We start from the raw sequence: 18,341 nt of genomic DNA, 5'->3' as shown, positions 1-18,341 counted from the left end.
TGCTAATGTCAGCATGCTAAGATGCTAACAAAGATAATGCTGACATGCTGATGTGAAGCAGGTTCACCATGTTCACTATCTTTGTTTAGTTACGTTTAGCACTAACCGCAAAGCACAATTGGTGGGAATGTCATTAGTTTTGCATGTATTTAGTAAAAAAGTTCAGCGGGGTTTTACAATTCATCCTGATGGGGACATGAATGTCTATCAAATTTTATGACAGTCTGTCCGTTAGTTGTTGAGACATTTCACTCACAACCACAAATGTCAATCTGCTGGTGGTGCTGGAGGAAACGTCAGTGGACTTGACTAGACTTCATCATCTGGGGAGCATGAATGTGTGTACAAAATTGCACGTCAATACATTCAATAGTTGTTGAGATATTTCGGTTTTGGACCAAAGTGTTGGATCAACCAACCAACCAACAGTTCCATGCTGCTGTAGTATATAGCTAAAAATGAGAAAAAGAGAAAAGCTATAAAGAGACTGAACTTCATCTGGAAAACACTCAATTTAAGTCAGGAGATCATTTTAGAAAACACCTCACATTTTTTTAAACTTGATTTAAAAATGCTTTCAACAACATTTTATATTCTTATTCATGGCATAGCGTGTTTAAATGTGTGTTATTGTTGTTGTATAGCTACATGGGTCTATGTAGCTGACATAGGCCTACTTATAAAACGTTGCCATATTTTTTTATTATCACATTTTGTCAGAGAAACTTCAACATATAAATTGGATACATTTTTAAGGGACTCCCTAAAAACTTGGTGTTTCACCTGGGTGGGCGTGGTTTTGCAGGACGTAGCAGTGCGCGCTTCGGTGAACTCCGTGACCGTCTCTTAACCTTCAGCCCGTGCTCCGAGTGCACGTTCATGAGTTACTTTAGTTTTGTACAAATAATGTAGGTTACTACTTTTAATTTGCACTATCCAGTCTTGCTTACATTAAAATGTCATCAAATCTGCTCCATATCATGTGTCATGAAGATATTGGATGAAATTTATTGACTAGCTAACATTAGCTGAGACCTCAATGAACTGCTCCCATGTGCCAAGCGTGTTTGAGAACTACAGTAGCCAACTTGAAAACGTGAAAACACGAATGGCCCTATTTAGAGTCAGAGTTTGGTTTGTCCGTTCTGGGCTACTGTAGAAACATGGCGGCCGGCTCTGTGAAGAGGACCTGCTCTGTATGTAGACGTAAACGGCTCATTCTAAGGTAACGAAAACACAACGATTAACATTTTCAGGTAATTATAGACTAAAGAAAACATACTTATTAATGTTATATTCCATTTCTGCCAATAGATCCCCCTAAATGTTACACACCGTTCCTTTAAACCAAGATCTGATCTTCCAATCACATATCACAGCCTGTAATGTTTTGTATGTAATATACATATTTGACAGTGTTTTACATCTTATTACTCACTTATGGAGACGTCTTCCTTGATTTTCAATGAACCCGCCTCAGGCGAGCAGTATCTTTTACAAAGTCCGTGCTGTACTTCAGTGTGGTGTGAGAGTCTGCTGGGACCCGGTTCATTATAGGCCTGTCTCATTACAGCAGCCCCCCCACCAAGAGCCTTGAGGGGAGCGGAGAAGACAGAGCCTCCTTGTTTTAGCTCTTTAGAGGTCAGTGGTTGATTAAAATGTTGAGGAGTGGAGGTTAATCAGCCACTGACCCTCGGGTTGATGCTGTCCTTCATGGTCTGTTTTAATCAATATGTGTGAGCACTAGCACAGATGAACTCCTTATACAGAGCACCTCTACTTCCCTTATACACCCAAGTACCTGCCTATCTGATTACCCATTATCTATCCTCTACTCATGTGCCTGTTTGGAGGTAGAGGTGCTATATTTGAAGTGTGAATTCACATTATTATAAAGGCAAAAGGTTGAATTTCCAAACGTACTCCAACATGAGCGATGTAGTTCAGCACGCTTGGTTTGGGTTTCACGGCTCATCTGCCAATAAAAGGTGTTGGACTGCAACTTCCACATGATGTCTGTAACCACAGGAACTAATCCATCACAGCCTGTGGAGATGCAGTCTGACATGCTGTCAACATGGCTGCACATCAAAGTCTACAAAGTAACAAGGCAGGTTGTTTCATTTATTTAACTCTTAAGGCCTTTATACAGTGGGGGAGGTTTTTTTTGTGTGATTAATTTGTACGTCATATATTTTAACTGTTGTTTTTGTCGTGAGTACTTTTACACAGAACGTGAATATTACGGCAAAAGCGGCATAATCTTTTTAAGAACAAGTCGATTTTTCTGAGCTTTCGCACCATGAAGAGAGACGTCAACCAATCACGATGTGCGGAACGGACATATTCAATACCATAGACTTTGCATAAAGACGGACGACAAGACAGCTCCCCAAAAGTGAAGCTTAAACATCGCCCCCTGGTGGCTGGCTGCAGTATGGGTCATACAAATCCCGCCTCCTCCATGTTAGCGGATGGAACATGGGCCAAACTAAAAAGTACATGTGAAATGATTTTTTCCCAAAGATTGTTTCTGTCATTTTAGTTAGTTCTTATCACAATGATGTATTGTATGTTCAAGTGCTCTTTTTTTCAAGTGTTCAGTAGTTTGGTTTTAATGAGTTATATGATGCTATCAAAACATCATGATTGACAGTTTGTCTAAGCAAAGTAGTTATGCAGGAACTTTAACTTTCCATAACCGTCACGAGTCTATGTAATATAACGTGTCAATCATAAACGTAGTTATAGAGATATTGTGGTTAGTTGTTATGTCTTTCTAGCGTCGTCCATCTATATATACAGTCTATGGTCACAACGTACATTATATTTAGTTTACAACAACACAGAGGCAAACTTTATTACTCCTTTCAACTTTGACAAACGCAATGCAGACCAGATCCACTACTTCCGTTCTCACCTTTTCACAATAAAAGCCCTAGACATATACACTGCGTAACCGTTTACCAGAGGCAGACTCACTCAGAGCATGTCACTAAAAGGAAACTAAAATAACTTACAGTAGTTTAGACTTTATAACAATTTTCGCTGCTCTGGGTCAATAGGATCCCGGTAGTTGGTCCTCTGCTAGCACGAATCTATTTGAACCTTTTATTGAAAATAGTTGCAACTGTTGCAAATTTGCGTCGCTACCAGCATGAATAGTTTTGATGCTAAATATTCGCAGACGAGTATTTCACATTTTTGTGTCATTAATTCGTCACACCCCCGGTGTATAAAGGCCTTTACAGTCAACGACTACAGAAATATATCTTTCCTGCCCACATAGAACAAAGCTAGTTTTAAGGCTGTGATAACATCTTGTATGTCTGATGAGGGTCTATGTCGAAACATCACTTCCTATTGCCGGTGTGCAGGAATCCACTATCTTCCTTTCATTATCTTTAGCTGAAAATATTTGGTGTAACTTTATCATGCACTCCACAAAACCAGTTTCCCATTTAACGGGAAATACATCAATTTCTGGAAACAAGGTGCTTGGTGTGAACTTAATCTCCATGCGATCCTTTTGCTGTGCAGTGTAAACAACGCCTTAAAGTACTGAGAATATGCAAATGTGTATGCTGTGTTCAACTGTGTTTATTTTTTCGGTAAATTTGGTTTTCTGTTCACTGTACTCTCTTTAGATTCCTATCAGTGTTTTTGTCGGGGTAGAGTCTCTGCAAATGTATGTGTGTCCCAATATTTCTAAGTACATATACTTACATGAATGGGGGTTTAAAGTGATGTGTGCTCCTGAGATGAAGTTATTCCCCGGCAGGATTAGGGGTCTGTGGAAGTCGTTACGTCTGGTTTAGTGTGACGTCCCCTGGGTTCTGCTGCTGAGAGTTAGTATCAACACCTCCACTGTTTATTTGGACCTGCACTGAACTCAGGGTCACTCAACTCCTATCACAACTAATACTGGTGATGTGGTCTTAACACACACACACACACACATACGCACACACGCATATAAGAATATACACCGCGGCCCTCGGTGGAAGGAGGGAGCAGGAAGGTAGAAAGTTATTTCAGTTAGCAGTGGGAACCAATAGGAACCAGCTGTTGCAGCTTTGGATTTGCTTTCTCAAGTGTGTTTATAAAGTCAGTTGCGGGGGCACCAGGAGGAATACGTTGTTTTCTTTACTGATTGTGGCTTAACCCCCAGGTTGTGTGTATTTTAATGTATTTGAAATTACTTTAAAGGAACAGTGTGTAACATTTCGGGACATCTGTCAGCAGAAATGGAATATGATATTCATAACTATGTTTTCATTAGTGTATAATCACCTGAAACTTGAGTATCGTGTTTTCGTTAGCTCAGAATGAGCCCTTCATATCTGCATAGGGAGCGGGTCCTCTTCAAAGAGTCCGCCATGTTGCTCTGCCATGTTTCTACAGTAGCCCAGAACGGACAAACCAAACACTGGCTGTAGAGAGAGTTTTTTACGTTATTGCCATAGACTGTATAAAATATGGACATAGTCCATGACTCACCCATAGGTTTCTGAGGAACCATTGTGAAGCACAAAGTGGGTGACTCCGTCCGTCGTCAACTTGACAGTGACAACCCAGCCTAACTCCCGGCTAATCCAAAAATGGACAAAGAGGTGGATCGTTGGTGGAGATGAGGCTGCCCGGGTGACGCAGCAGAGCAGACGGCTAGCAGCTAGTGACGGCACCCACCTGTCACTCAAAGTGGCCTCAATTATGCCGAACTTTAAGCCTAAATATAATTCAAGTGAGTTGCATAAAAATTCATCCCCTCGTACAGTTGTCTTGAACGGGAAATTAGCTATAGAGACCAAAACAGTTTTTTGCACCAGGCTGTAAACATGTTTATTTCTGCTGTAAAGTCGGCCATTTTAACATAGAGGCCTATGGGGATTGACTCGTTTTGAAGCCTGCCTCAAGTAGCCATCAGAGGAATTGCATTGTTTTTGGCACTTCTGCGTTGCCTTCATTTCTCAGCACCACAGGTTGCCGCTTGGTTATTACGTTACCTGAAGGCCACCATAGTTCTCCGACACGCCTGTAAAACTGGGGTAACGTGAGCCGCAGAGTGCAAAACCGTTTTACCGCCAGCCGCCACCTGACTTCTGTTGCTCTTAAAAAGTAGTGTTATTTTGGTAAGGATGGCCTCTGAGCGAGGCGAACAGCGTTACCATGGTTTTGCCCTCACGTTACCGCAGTCTTGGAAAGGGAGGAGTGTGCGGAAGGGTAGCCTACTCAGCTGGTTGCAATCTGCAACCACACCACTAGATGCCCCCAAATCCTACACACTGTACTTTTAAGATCTAAGGCCAATATATGGCATTGTTTCCTCTTAATCAATATCCAGTAATGATCTCTTATTCTCCTTAAGGTGTCTTTTGTTCACAGATGTTTCTGAGCTCTGCAGGGCCTGAGGATTGATAAACAGTGTCAGAGGGAAACTGAATCACAGGGTTTGTGATCCGCTCATCAGGAGCCAAAACAAAACAACATTGCCTCCAACTCTCATGGCTCAAAGATATTTTAACATAAATAGTGTTGTGTCGCAGTGCTGCTGTGGATTAAATACTAATTTGTGCTGCAGTCAAAGGATGCTAACAGTGTTTCAAATTCTCCTTTGATTCAATTTCCATCTGATGCCCAATCTTTAATTAGTTAGCCCTGAGGCACATCCACAGGGTGAAACTTCAGGTGTACATCATCATGTCATGAGGCTAATTTGAATGTTGTCGTATCCCACAGTGCGGTCACTGTTTACTTCTTGGGAACTCTACAGTAGGAGCTCATATCTCACTGTCATACCACATTAGCATTATCCACTGCTGTAGTCGTAGAGGGCCAGTGTTTCAGCAGTTATTCAGCCACACCAGTCTGCACCTGTCTGACACCAGGTTTGGCAGAAAAGACACAAAAAAGCTGCTGGACGCTGTACTTGGATGAGTGCAGTTGAATAGGGCTATAACTAACTATTATTTTCATTATTGATTAATTTGCAGATTATTTTCTTGGTTTGTCTATTAATCGGTGAACACACAGAGCATGTTTCATTTATAGTAACATAACTTTATTTATATATCATACAGAGACAAGCTGAGAAAAACAGCTGTAAGTGCTGATGTGGAGCTTTCACACAATCTGTCATTCATGTCTGTATAGATGTCACAGGTCTTTTAAACCAAATCTTTGAATTATTATTCAGTGATTTACACGCAAACAGTAGACTTTCAATGAAAAAGACACAAAATACAGTTTGAATAAAATCACTTTACATGTAAATGGACCGTATTATAGTTTTATTTCTTACATTTTTGCTGCTGTATTTGTGTGTATAAATATAATATTTATAACCTTGAACGGTAACTGTAGTTTGTATAGTGATATTTAGAGTGAATATCACTACAAATGTTTATAAGCACCTGTGTTATTTTTCCTTGCATTTTGGGTTCTTTGCAGCTTTATACTTGTTGATTAAATGATAAATCAGACTTGTATGTGAGTTTGTGCTGGGAGGATACCATTCGTATGTCGTAATAAAGAAAAATATTGCATAGAAAGTCAACAAAAATGTACCAAAGTGAACTTGCACTCCAGAGGAATGAAATGTCAGAAAATAGCAAATGCCTTGTTTTTTTAAGCCCAACAGTCCAAAACCCAAATGTTTTTTAGAAATTTTAGAAAACAGAGAAAAGCAGCAAATCTTCAGTTCCAACTCCAGAGAATATTTCAGGCATTTTTGCTTCAAAAAAGACCAATTCATTTTCCATTGATAAACTTATCAACTAATCAATCCGCTGTAGAGTTTAACACCTTTCCTCTATTAAGTTAATTAGGAGCTTTATCGTCCACATGATGACAAATTGCCTTTGGCTTCACCACTCAGCACTAAAAACGATATAAGTGATTAATGAGGACAAACAGCAGCATCAACAATACAGCCCCAAGTCACAAGTTTGTCTGACTTGGGGCAAGTTTCTCTGACGTTTCTCTCACTGCATACAACTTCTTCTATCTTTAGATCCTCGATTCAGATAACAATACACTCTTTTGGTCCTGATATTCAATAGATATTATGTCACTATCATCAAGTTAACAGATTTTCTGCAGTTGTTACGCATGCGAGAAATGCAGTGCATACCCTGTGTTGCAGCTGTACGACGTGTGAGAAAGAGATGTACTCTTAAGCTTTTATAGTGTTGGAATTTTAATCATCTGCCTTCATGAAGCAAAAGCAGATAATCTGTAGAACTAATAAACATGAGAAGGTTATTATGCACACGGTTATTTTTATGCATCTGTATTTTAGTGAATGTTTCAGTCATAATGGTACTAGGAGACAAAACTGCACATGCACTTTGCACATTATCAGATTTGCGCCACACATGTTTAATAACTTGAACAGCTGGTAATGCACATAATCTGCACATTCTGCACCTGTATGGATATATACATTGAATGTATATGTCTTGTTATAACCTATTATACATCTACATGCCGGTTTTGTGCATATATGTGCAAGCTTCAGGGCATATACTCCAATAATAAAATATTCATACATTGCTGCTTAAATTACTGCTGAAATTGTCAGTTGATGATATATGAGCTCCTGCTTTGCTCTGTTCTTATTTCTATTAACTATCTTTGTATTTCTTATTAGTTGGTTTATAATGAAACAATGACAGCCTATTATTGTTTGCTGCTGCGTCAGCCCAGTTTCCCCACTGAGATGCTTATCTTAACTCTTCTTCAAATAAACAGAGATGATGAATGAGCTGGGTTTTTGTCGGTGGCTGCGCAGATAGATGAGGAGAGCTTAACAATGGAAAGACGAGATGTGTTTGAATAACAGCCGTCCAAGAAGCATCTATTTTCTTGACTGAGACTTGTGATTTAGACAAATGTATTGAAGGTGAACTGTAAATGCTGATGTTTAGAGTTTGTGTTAATTGTTGAATTGGCATTGTTTTACTCAGATTTCCCATGTCTATTGAAAATCCACACTCCACACAAGGACACCCTTTTGGACAATTCTGCCGGCAGTTGGATTAGAAGATTGATGCCACTCTCTTGTCTGTCCATTACATAAATATAATGCTACAACCAGCAGGCGGTTATCTTAGTTTAACACAAAGACTGGAAACAGCGACCTTAGCTCTGTCCATAGAATACAAAATCCACCTCTAAAGCTCACTATTTGAAACGTTATCGCTTGTTTGTTTAATCGGTACAATCGTATCGTATCGTATTGATCCTCTTATCTGTCTTTCCGCCAGAGAGTGAATAGGTGTATTTCTCAAAATGTCGAACTTTTGCCCCGTGGAGTTTTCATGTAAATAATCAAAGTTTCTGTTTACATTCAGGATTACTCAAAATGAAAGTATTTTAAATCCTGCATTGTTTAAATCCATTTTTACTAACTAACAGTTTTCTTCTTCGCTGCCTTTGATGACACATTGCTGTATTTCTTTGTGTGTTACCACCACCGGCTACCTTGTGATTGACAGGTCGCTACCACGGCGTTATCCGGTCTGGGAGTTGTCCGTGTTTTCGTCTTACAACTTTAACCCTTTCACAGTGTGTTTTCAGTTCATGAAAGTTAATTTTAACATTTTGGTCGCCTAAAAATGTCTTATTCAGTGTTCCGTTGTACTTAGCGTCACTTCTGGTTGCAAAAAAACAAGATGGTGACGGCCAAAATGCCGAACTTGAGGCATCAAAACAGCAGTCCACAAACCAATTGGTGACGTCACGGTTGCTACATACACTTCTTATGTATATAGTCTATGACCCTTGTGCATGAGAACAAACAATCAGGACCCCCCTCAGAAAAAATATTGCTCATCATTACGCTACTAGTGGTCAAAAACTCCACAAGGTACCTTTAAGATTATACCCCTTACAGATCTAACTACAACTTGTATCTCCAGTGCACAAGAACAAAACTCCAACCAGTCTGATTCCTTTTTACAACACATATGGTCCGTCATGTTTTAGATCCTTTTCCTCTGTAGTTTGAAGAACTGCTGCAGCTGGATGAAGGATAGGAAGAAGCAAAGCTAAAGCCAAATGGTTTTCACCTCAGTGACAGTTATGGAGAATTACAGTGATACACCTGAACCTTGGGTCTTATATCGTAATCTATGAGTGCGTGTCATGGAGATGAATGGTGATTATATTGTGGTCTATTGTCCTCCGCAGCGAGCGCTAAACGATGTGATGATGACACACAGCGTAAATCTGCCTCGGCTGTTACCGCGACCGAGTGGCGCGTGCGTGTGTGCGTGTTTACCTCTTTGACGTGCAGAGGGCAGCGCAGCAGTAATTAATGACTAGTTGCTAAATGGTGCTACATGGTAATGAGAAGGCATTGGTGTGGGGCCAGGCGTGACAATCAGCTCAGCAGAGAGAAACTACGGGGGGACGCACAGGTGACACCCGGGTCACACAGGCCTGAAGAGGACTGTTTGGATATCACAATGATTTCTTGGGGGACTTTTTCACCATTGTTCCCCAAAAACACACAATTCAGCCAGTGTGTCTGCGGTGGAATCGTCTTTTGTTGTTTCACGGTGGCACACTTTTAATTGTAGCCGCAGATTACAATAAAGAGTAATTGGAAGATCTGACACAGATTTCTGTAACAATTATGCAAATGTACACAACAAAAAACTAAATGTTGTTTTAAAGCGGCGTGATATTATGGCAGCTCACTCCAGAAGTCACTGGAGCTTTGATAAAGAGAGATTGTTTTCTCCTCAGTTGGTTATTGTTTGAGGCGCAGCATTTTATCCGACTGGCTCAGCTGGCAACAATGCAGACCCGGAGAGGTTTTATTCAAATACAACTGATGGCCTGTGTGTCTGGGAGCTTTTACTGTCACTGGTTTGTGCATTACAATATCCTCGTTGTGTTATTGTCATGGCACTATTCAAGTTAAACACTTCTGCACTCCCATATGAACTAATGAAGATGCTTTCTGCAGAACAGCAGTTTGAAAAAGTTACCTTCACACCTGGTAATCAATGATGTATGAGCCAGTCTGGATGTTATGACAAAAGTCTGTCTCTCTCTGGATATTAAGGAACCAGCGGTAACAGTATTCCTCTGTAATACCAAACTAACGTTCACATTGAAGAGCCCTCAGGTTTGCTTGTATTTCTTAAAACGAAATAAATCCAAGTTGGCAGTAGATACTTCAGACACTGTCTGAACATTTGAAAGTGTAGAGACATCATTGCGTTAGTGATATTTCTACTTTTCACAAATCTCAGGGAGTTTCAAAACCATTCATCACTATGAATGAAGAGAAACACTGTTCATGAATTTATACGGCCCATCTCTGTTAGTGTTTTTTTCCACAGTGACAGACAGATCCCATCAGTCTGGGTGAGATACTTCAGTCCTTCCAAACTTTATCTAGCGTACAGAAAATCAGTCATATCTGTAACTTACAGCAGCATCGATAAAATGAAATCAATGACTACGTTTACAAGCACAAAATATTACGTTTGTTGCCCTTATTTTGAAAAAGACAATATTCCTACTAAGCTGTTTACATGGCTAATGAAAATTAATATTCCACTAATATTCCCATTTACATGCAGCCATGCATACTCCGATTAATGTGCAACGCCCCCATGACATACGTCCAGTGAAAGAAATTAGCATCTGCCAAATACAGGGTAATTGATGGCTACGGCAGGTAAAAATTTCAGGTCACCTGTCACCATGGCAGATAGCTTTTCATTTTATTAAGAAATATCATTTTTAAAAAACAACTGCTAAGTTAAAAATAGTCATGTATTAAGGTTACATGATATATTCCATATTTATACGGTCTGGTACCACTGACTCAGTGTCTCAAGTCTAAAGCCTTCTACATAGATTTCAGAAGTGGCAGACAGAACGGGTGTATTTTATGTAAAATCTTGCCAGATAAGTCTATTTCTGGATAATGTGTTTCAAAATGTCATCCATCATAGGCATTTTTCACAGATGACATTTTGACTTGTCACAGTAGGAAAAGCACAGGTGTAAATAATGAAATTAAGGATGGCTCCCCTCCCGCCATAAGCGGTCTTTTGTGCTTTTTATTTTACGTCACGATGCGTTTACATTGCAATCAGTACAGACTACATGGTGTACAAATGACACGTGGGTGCACACTAAATGCCTTGCACATTATTGTGGCATTCACAGGCCTTTTCGTGCAAACGGGCTGGGCCACTGTACGATACCACCAGTGCTCTTCCCGGAGACTTGATTATATTCTCGTGCAGCTGATCAACCGGAGAACCAGACAGCTGATATCACATTCAAATTAAATGCTAATTAATCAGATCTACACATCACCACCACCAATGAACCAATGAACCATGAAACTACAGAGTCTTGTTCTGTCTGTCTTCTCTTATTCTTCTCCGTCACTGTCTAATCATGATTGCCTCTTTGCCTTTGTTTTAACTTTGCATTTTCCGTCACTCTTTTTCTGATTTTCCATTCAAAGAGGTGCTCCTCAAGCTCGCCCATCAGCCTCTCAATCTTTCAATTTTCTGCCATGGTGAAAAGCACTTAAACTTATCACTCCATCTGTTTATTACACGCCACCTCCAGCTCCTTCCTTCTCCGCCCCCTGGTCGCTCTCTCCTCCTCTCCATCTGTGTATGTGTGTTCTCAATAACCTTTATAGCCGTCAGACTCCTCCTGCTAATGGCCTTTATGTCCTCCAACAACACTGTTCCAGGATTTTTATTCTTTGTAAAATCTAAATAGGCTGTCATTGGGATTTTATATTAAATTCATCAACTATGAGCTTGTGAAGAATTTCAGAAAAAACTGGTGGCTGGTGTCCAATATCCTGGACGGAGAGGGCTGGTTGTCTGTTGTCAGTTTTAAAACTCTTTCCGTTACGCTTGACCTGTAATTTAAAGTAGCAGAAATGGTAGCCATATTTCAGCTAACGGGATTGATATCCACGGGGCTGTCAGCCAGGAAATAAAAAGAAGCTATTACCCCGAGGAGAAGGGGGCCAAGGGGACCTTTGGTGTGAAAGTACATTAGACCTAAACTGCCAGCTCTATCGGCTGGGAGCGTAGAGAAATATTAGTTCTGTTGAGACTGGTGTTAGTGTGTGTGTGTGTGTGTGTGTGTGTGTGTGTGTCTGTGTTGTATACTGACTGAAAGACATCTGCAACACAACAGATGTCGAGGAAGATAGAGATAGCTCTTCGTGGGTTGAGAATTTCCATCTGACAGTAAGTTGTTTGTTATGTCATTGGGTGAAAAGCTTTTCTGTGATTATGATTTGTCTCGCCGTCAGACTCTGGAGGTCTGTGTGAGAAACAGGTTATTGATTTCTCTTGACATCAGTGCTAATTTCCTCTTGGCGATCTGTTGAAATCACTGTGAGTGATTGGAGCGATTGGCAAAGCACACCGCGCCTCTGGTATTACAGCTGCTTTCAAACACAATATCAGAAAGATGTTAAGTGTCGAATCATTGTTAGTAAGCACCACAGTTTTGACACAATGTTCTTCTTTTTGTCCATTTGTTTCTCTGTCACAGATCACATTCTTCATGCTGCTGTCAGCGGTGTGTGTGATGCTCAACCTGGCGGGCTCCATCCTCTCCTGCCAGAACGCTCAGCTGGTCAACTCTCTGGAGGACTGTCAGCTGGTGAGACCAACTGGACCTTAACTCGTACATTAACAAGTCATTTAATCTGGCTGTCAATTTTTGAAGCTTCAAAACATTCCCTGTATGTCTCTGACTTGGCCTATATATACATATATATATATATATATATATATATACATATACTGTATATATATATGTATATATATATATACATTTTGTGGAATCAAATGTCAGAACCTGATGGATGAAATATGCATCAAAATCACCCCCCTTCTTCTGAGTAATAATGCACACAGGCATCACACAATAATAGATGGAATCGGGTCATTTTACTCCTTCCAGTGCTACCAGTATCTCTGATTTGACTTTCCAAAGTGCAGATTTGACAAAATGTAATGAAATAAAGAACAGAAAAAAATACTTTTTTTTTTTTTACATTACTAAAAGACGAGACTAAACAGATGTTGAAAATGTGAGAAACCCCACACATAACGACATGTTATGATAAAGTTAATGATTTGGCCAAAACAGCACACCACACACTAACAGATTCCATTTATGAACAACAAGAGTCCTGACTCAAAAAAATTTATGTGTAAACAAACATGGTGGACGACGGGGAAGGAAGAATTAGCGATGTTAGTTTTTGCACTACTAGACACTTCATACAGAAAATTCACAAAGGAAAAAGACAAACATATGGATGAAGTCATGGAGACACATTAAACACTTGTGTTGTTGCCACAAATCAACAAGTTGGTTCTCCATTTCTGAGGTCCATCTTACTACTACTTTATGCTTCGCGTTTTGCATTAGCCGCGGCCGCCATGACGGCGGTTGTTGTCCTTCCTTTTTCAGTCAGTTTAGTTCTCAATTAGCTCTCGTTTATTCCCACAAGACTGTGTCATCGGCTGTCCTCGGGTTCTCCACACACTAATGGCTATGCCTTCGGGAGCAATTTGGGGTTAGGTGTCTTGCTCAAGGACATTTCGACATGTGGACTGGAGGAGCCGGGGATCGAACCGCCGACCTTCCGATTGCCGAACGACCAGCTCTACTTCTGAGCCACAGCCGCCCCAAATAGCCATTTGTTTAATATTTCCGATTTGAAATCAGTCCATCAGTGGATGTAAAAAACGCTTTTAACACACGTCACATGACAGGAATATCTGGCAAGATAATCTTTAGAACCATCAACAAGTCGAGGCTTTGCTGACTATTGTCAGGATGGGGGAATCAAATGATGGCCTTTCTGAGTAGCCTAACATACATCGTCATAACAAACATATACAGTGACTCTGCCGTAAGCCTGTAAATAAAGGCGAAAGATTATTGCAAGACTTGGATTTTGTTATTGTGAGTAATAGGCATGTGTTCATTGTTGTCTGCATGTGAGTCCACAATTCGAGAGTGTCGGCACATGGCCGGCTTACAGGCGGCTCTTCTGCTCCGAGCAGACTGCAGATCTGAGTCAACATCAAAAGTGAACTGAACTATTAGTCTGTTAGTGACTAATGGCCGGTGATCATCACATCCATCTTTGCCAGACTCGAAAATAGCTCAAATACGGATAAACAACTTTGAAAGAGTACCGCAGTGATTTGGTGTTGCTCTGCCATAAATTTAGGAGACTTTAAAGAGACAGTTTAAAAGAAGATTAGTCAAAATCAAAGCAGCAGACACAGAGATATCCTGGGTTTACCTCATACAGATACATTAAAGGGATTCGAATACTCCACAAGAAGTGCTTGTTTGATGGGTGATCAGCTTTTCACCCCACCCTTCGACTGTGGGTGTTTGGAACATCTATAAACACTTTGTCCTTTCTTTTCTAGCATAATCCGACCTTTAGTTTGAAGTACTTTTACGGGGTTGAGTGGATTAGAAAACAACTATGGGCTTCAGTTTCACAAGCTAATAAAAACAAGCGAGAATATGTCAGAGACATTTACATCCGGCTGAATCTTTCTAAACTCCCCCACGTTGCAACATCGCCAGTGTTTGAGTCTGTATGTGTGAATTACATCCCATATTCCATATCCAATAACACCTGATCCCTCACTTCCCAAAATGAAACCAGTAGCATCTAGTTGTTTTCTATTTCCTTGTAAATGCCTCGTATTACAAATTCCATAACCCCAATTTGAAACGCAGCCTTTCTCTTACACATTTTTAGTCTCCGAGCCAAAGTCAAGATAACCCTGATGACATCACTAGGGTTGTTTTCTCAGATGTGATAGCTACAAGCTGAGCAGAACTCACCTTTTTTTTGATTGAAGGAAATCCCCTGTATTTCCATCAACTGCTGTGGACGGGGCCGGCAGCTAAACGTATTTTACCCTCTTAAAAGAAAGGCCCACCTAAAAAATCTATTTCAGTTTAAGTGGACGCTATATTTAGAATATTTTCACCACTTCACCCTGCCGTGAGACAGCCCTTTCCGATGGGGAAGTGAAGCCGTTATCTATGCTCTCACCAAAGCCACCAGACTCCATTGAAAAAAACAGTGATTTTACCCTCGCATAACACGGGAGGTCTACCGCTGCCTCGATCTGTTAGTTTGTTTGTGCTATTGTAGCAACTCCTGTGTTCTGCGAGGTAAAATTACAGTTTTTTTCAATGGAGTCTGGTTGTTTTGGTGAGAGCGTAGATAACAGCTTCAGTTCCCCATCGGATACATAGACTGTATAGCTGTCTGATGGCAAGGTAAACTGGCGAAAATGTTCTAAATATAATGTAAATATAATGTCTGTCTGCTTCTCTAAACTGGGGGCGTGTCGACAGTCATCTACTGTAGGTAATACACTGACTATGGATAAGTACCTCATTCAACCCCACTTCAAAACACCCAAACTATCCCTTTAATATTTTTTTAAAAATATTTTCACACACGGATTCCAGCAGCTAGATACATGCTCTCTACACCCGAGCGTTTTCAACACTTCAACATAAGTGTATTAAGCGTTTGCTCCTTGCAGCTGGTGATCAGAAATAGTTGGACACAGAATACTCAGTCTTCACATTTTCATAATGAGATGCTAAGCTGATTTTTAAGATGAATTTACAGCGTCAGAGCGTCTCCTATATGTTTTTCATGACTGAAGAAGCCCCTTGTGATTCATCCGGAACCCATCCCTCTAACCCGACCACTTCCACATTAGAAGCAGCTTTTCTCCTCAGCAAAGTGGGACCAGCCGAGTAGACCGACTTCACTGCTTTATGTGGCTCCCCAGAGACCATCCCCCAGTCGTGTCTGAGATACTAACGTTCCTCATCTCCTCTCCCCGATGTAATTAACCCACACTTGTTGGGTTCATGTCCTGCTTTCTCTCAATCTGGGACACATAGCAGAGGTATGCTCTACCTCCACCCCTTGCTGGGTAGCTCCACATATCTCACAGCCTCTCTTCTTTGGTTGTGCACTGCTGATCAGCCGTGTGCAGCTGCCTTTCTCAATCACAATATAGTATTATATTCTGTCTCTCACGTGTGTTCAGTCAATCTTTTTAATTTCAGCTTTTTTATTGAATGCGTGTGTAATGCAGAAAGGACGCCAGGCAATCAATAGTGGAAAAGTACACCACACCAGGGGATTTTAAGAATGACAAAGAAAGAAAAAGCACAATAACCCAATAGAACAACCCCCCATCCATGCCTGCTGTGCCACATTGAATTAATAATAACAATAGCCAAGAAAGACAGAGATAATAATAATAATAATAATAATATAATAATAATAATAATAAGTAAATCAATAAAAAAATTATTATATAAATATAAATATAAATATAAATAATATAAAATACTAAATGAATACTTTAAAATAAATTACAATAAATAAATAAAAAAAATAAAAAAAACATTAAATTAAATTAAATTAAATTAAATTAAATTAATTAAATTAATACAAAATAAATTAAATAAGATAAATAAATAAACCCGATTGACCATCAAGACATTGTAAAATCACCAAAAATGTCATACATATGTAATGACTTCCAAAATTCCAGACAGTTTAAGTTTTATAAATCCTAATCTGGTGGGGTTACAGACAAGTTCTGAAAAAAAGTCAAAAATGGTTGCCACCTCCGTTTGTTTCTATGTTTATATATTATCATAAAGTGGGCATGTCTGTAAAGGGGAGACTCGACTCATTTCCATTCACATATCTTGAGGTCAGAGGTCAAGGGACCCTTTTGAAAATGGACAGGATAGTTTTTCCTCGCCAAATTTTATTGCAACTTCGTAGCGTTATTTAGTATAGTATGGTATGACATGTTTGGTACCAATGGATTCCCTAGGTTTTCTAGTTTCATATGATGCCAGTATCATCTCTCTAGCTTTAAATCCTGACCCTGCTACTACCTAAAAGTCACAAGTTGCGTTAACGCGTTAAAGAAATTAGTGGTGTTAAAACGAATTTGTGTTAACGTTCAGTTGACAGCCCTAAAAAAGATACAATATGTAATTTGAGGGTGTACTTTGTTTTCTTGAACTGGAGGAAGAATATGATGTCACTGAGCCACGTAGAGTGTACTGTTTTCACAATACATCACTACACCTCCACCACATTGAATTTAAGAACAATACATCAAAACACCAAGCTCAGGTCTGATCTGTGCGTGTGTCTGTGCGTGTGCTCTTGTGTATGTGTGTGTCTGTGTGTGTCTGTATGTGTGTGCTTCTGTGTATGTGGCGTGCATGCATGAGTGTGGATGTGTGTTCTCCCCTCCTCCCCCCCAGCTCAAGTTTGACAGCGATGGAGTGTGTGTGTGCTGCGAGCTGCAGCAGCAGAGTTCGAGCTGCAACAACCTGGGAGAGACGCTGAAGCTGAATCCACTGAGGGACTGCAACACCATACGCCTCCGTCTCAAGGTGGGTGTGAGTCAGCGTGTGTTTCTGTTGTGCTGATGGTGAGAGCTTTTTTTAGAAGTTAGACTGTGTTCAGACTGCAGGTAAGTTGGATTTATTTGTAAAGAAAATCCAGACGTTAGAAGTGTGCAACTGATGCAACTGCTGGTAACTATGGTAACGACATGGTGTACCATATCATGTGCTGACTGGTGGTGTGTTTTTCCAATTCAAGGAAAACAGTGGAGATGTTTTCTCTTGATTTTCACATCTTAACAAAATGTTCTGTTGCACCTGTCCGTCAAGGCAGATGTTGATTCATGCAACCTTGTTTTCATGCTGCCGTCATGGCTGGCTTTAACTCTGTGATGTCACCATTGCGAGTGACTGTTTGAAATCCATTTGAGTGGCCTGACTGAGAGGCAACTCCAGGAAATCAGTATTATTCAAACAGCAAACCACATTGTGTAAATCTGATTTGCAAAAACAGAATTTCATGTTTTTATTTATTTATTTATTCTTTTTTGCAATCCAGAGATGAAAGTCTAGATTTGTGGAAACAAATGGATTTTGGCCTTACTTCAAGACACTTGATTTTTATCTGCAGGCGTCACCGTTCAAGATTTTACTTCTCTATTTTTAGTCAAGATACCGGTAAGGCTATATGGATGGCAATGCCAGTCAGTTGGTTCATCACTTTGGTCCAGACTGAAATATCTCAACAACTGTTGGATGGATTGTCATGAAATTGTGTGCCGACATTCATGGTCCCAAAATGATGGAGTTGATGCCCTGACTTTCCCTCTGACTTGTGTTTTAGTGAAATATCTACTTGTTCATGTTCCCCTAAAGATGAATTT

The 18,341-nt window shown here is 40.1% G+C and overlaps 1 protein-coding gene across 2 annotated transcripts in view; it reads left to right on the top strand.

The window, feature by feature from the left end:
* fam189a1 (family with sequence similarity 189 member A1) overlaps positions 1–18,341 on the top strand; it is a 123,465-nt gene that overhangs the window by 81,636 nt on the left and 23,488 nt on the right. Inside the window, exons 3-4 of one of the 2 annotated variants that reach the window (XM_037751674.1) lie at positions 12,559–12,669; positions 17,374–17,505. In XM_037751674.1, the coding sequence (XP_037607602.1) occupies positions 12,559–12,669; positions 17,374–17,505 (243 nt within the window). Of the gene's footprint in view, positions 1–12,558; positions 12,670–17,340; positions 17,506–18,341 lie in introns of both variants that reach the window. The other variant, XM_037751666.1, reaches the window with a different exon arrangement.

This window comes from Sebastes umbrosus, chromosome 2 (genome assembly GCF_015220745.1).
Source record: "Sebastes umbrosus isolate fSebUmb1 chromosome 2, fSebUmb1.pri, whole genome shotgun sequence".
NCBI classification, from domain to species: Eukaryota; Metazoa; Chordata; class Actinopteri; order Perciformes; family Sebastidae; genus Sebastes; species Sebastes umbrosus.
Note: the sequence above shows the minus strand (reverse complement) of the source record. Positions and strands in the feature narration are given on the sequence as shown.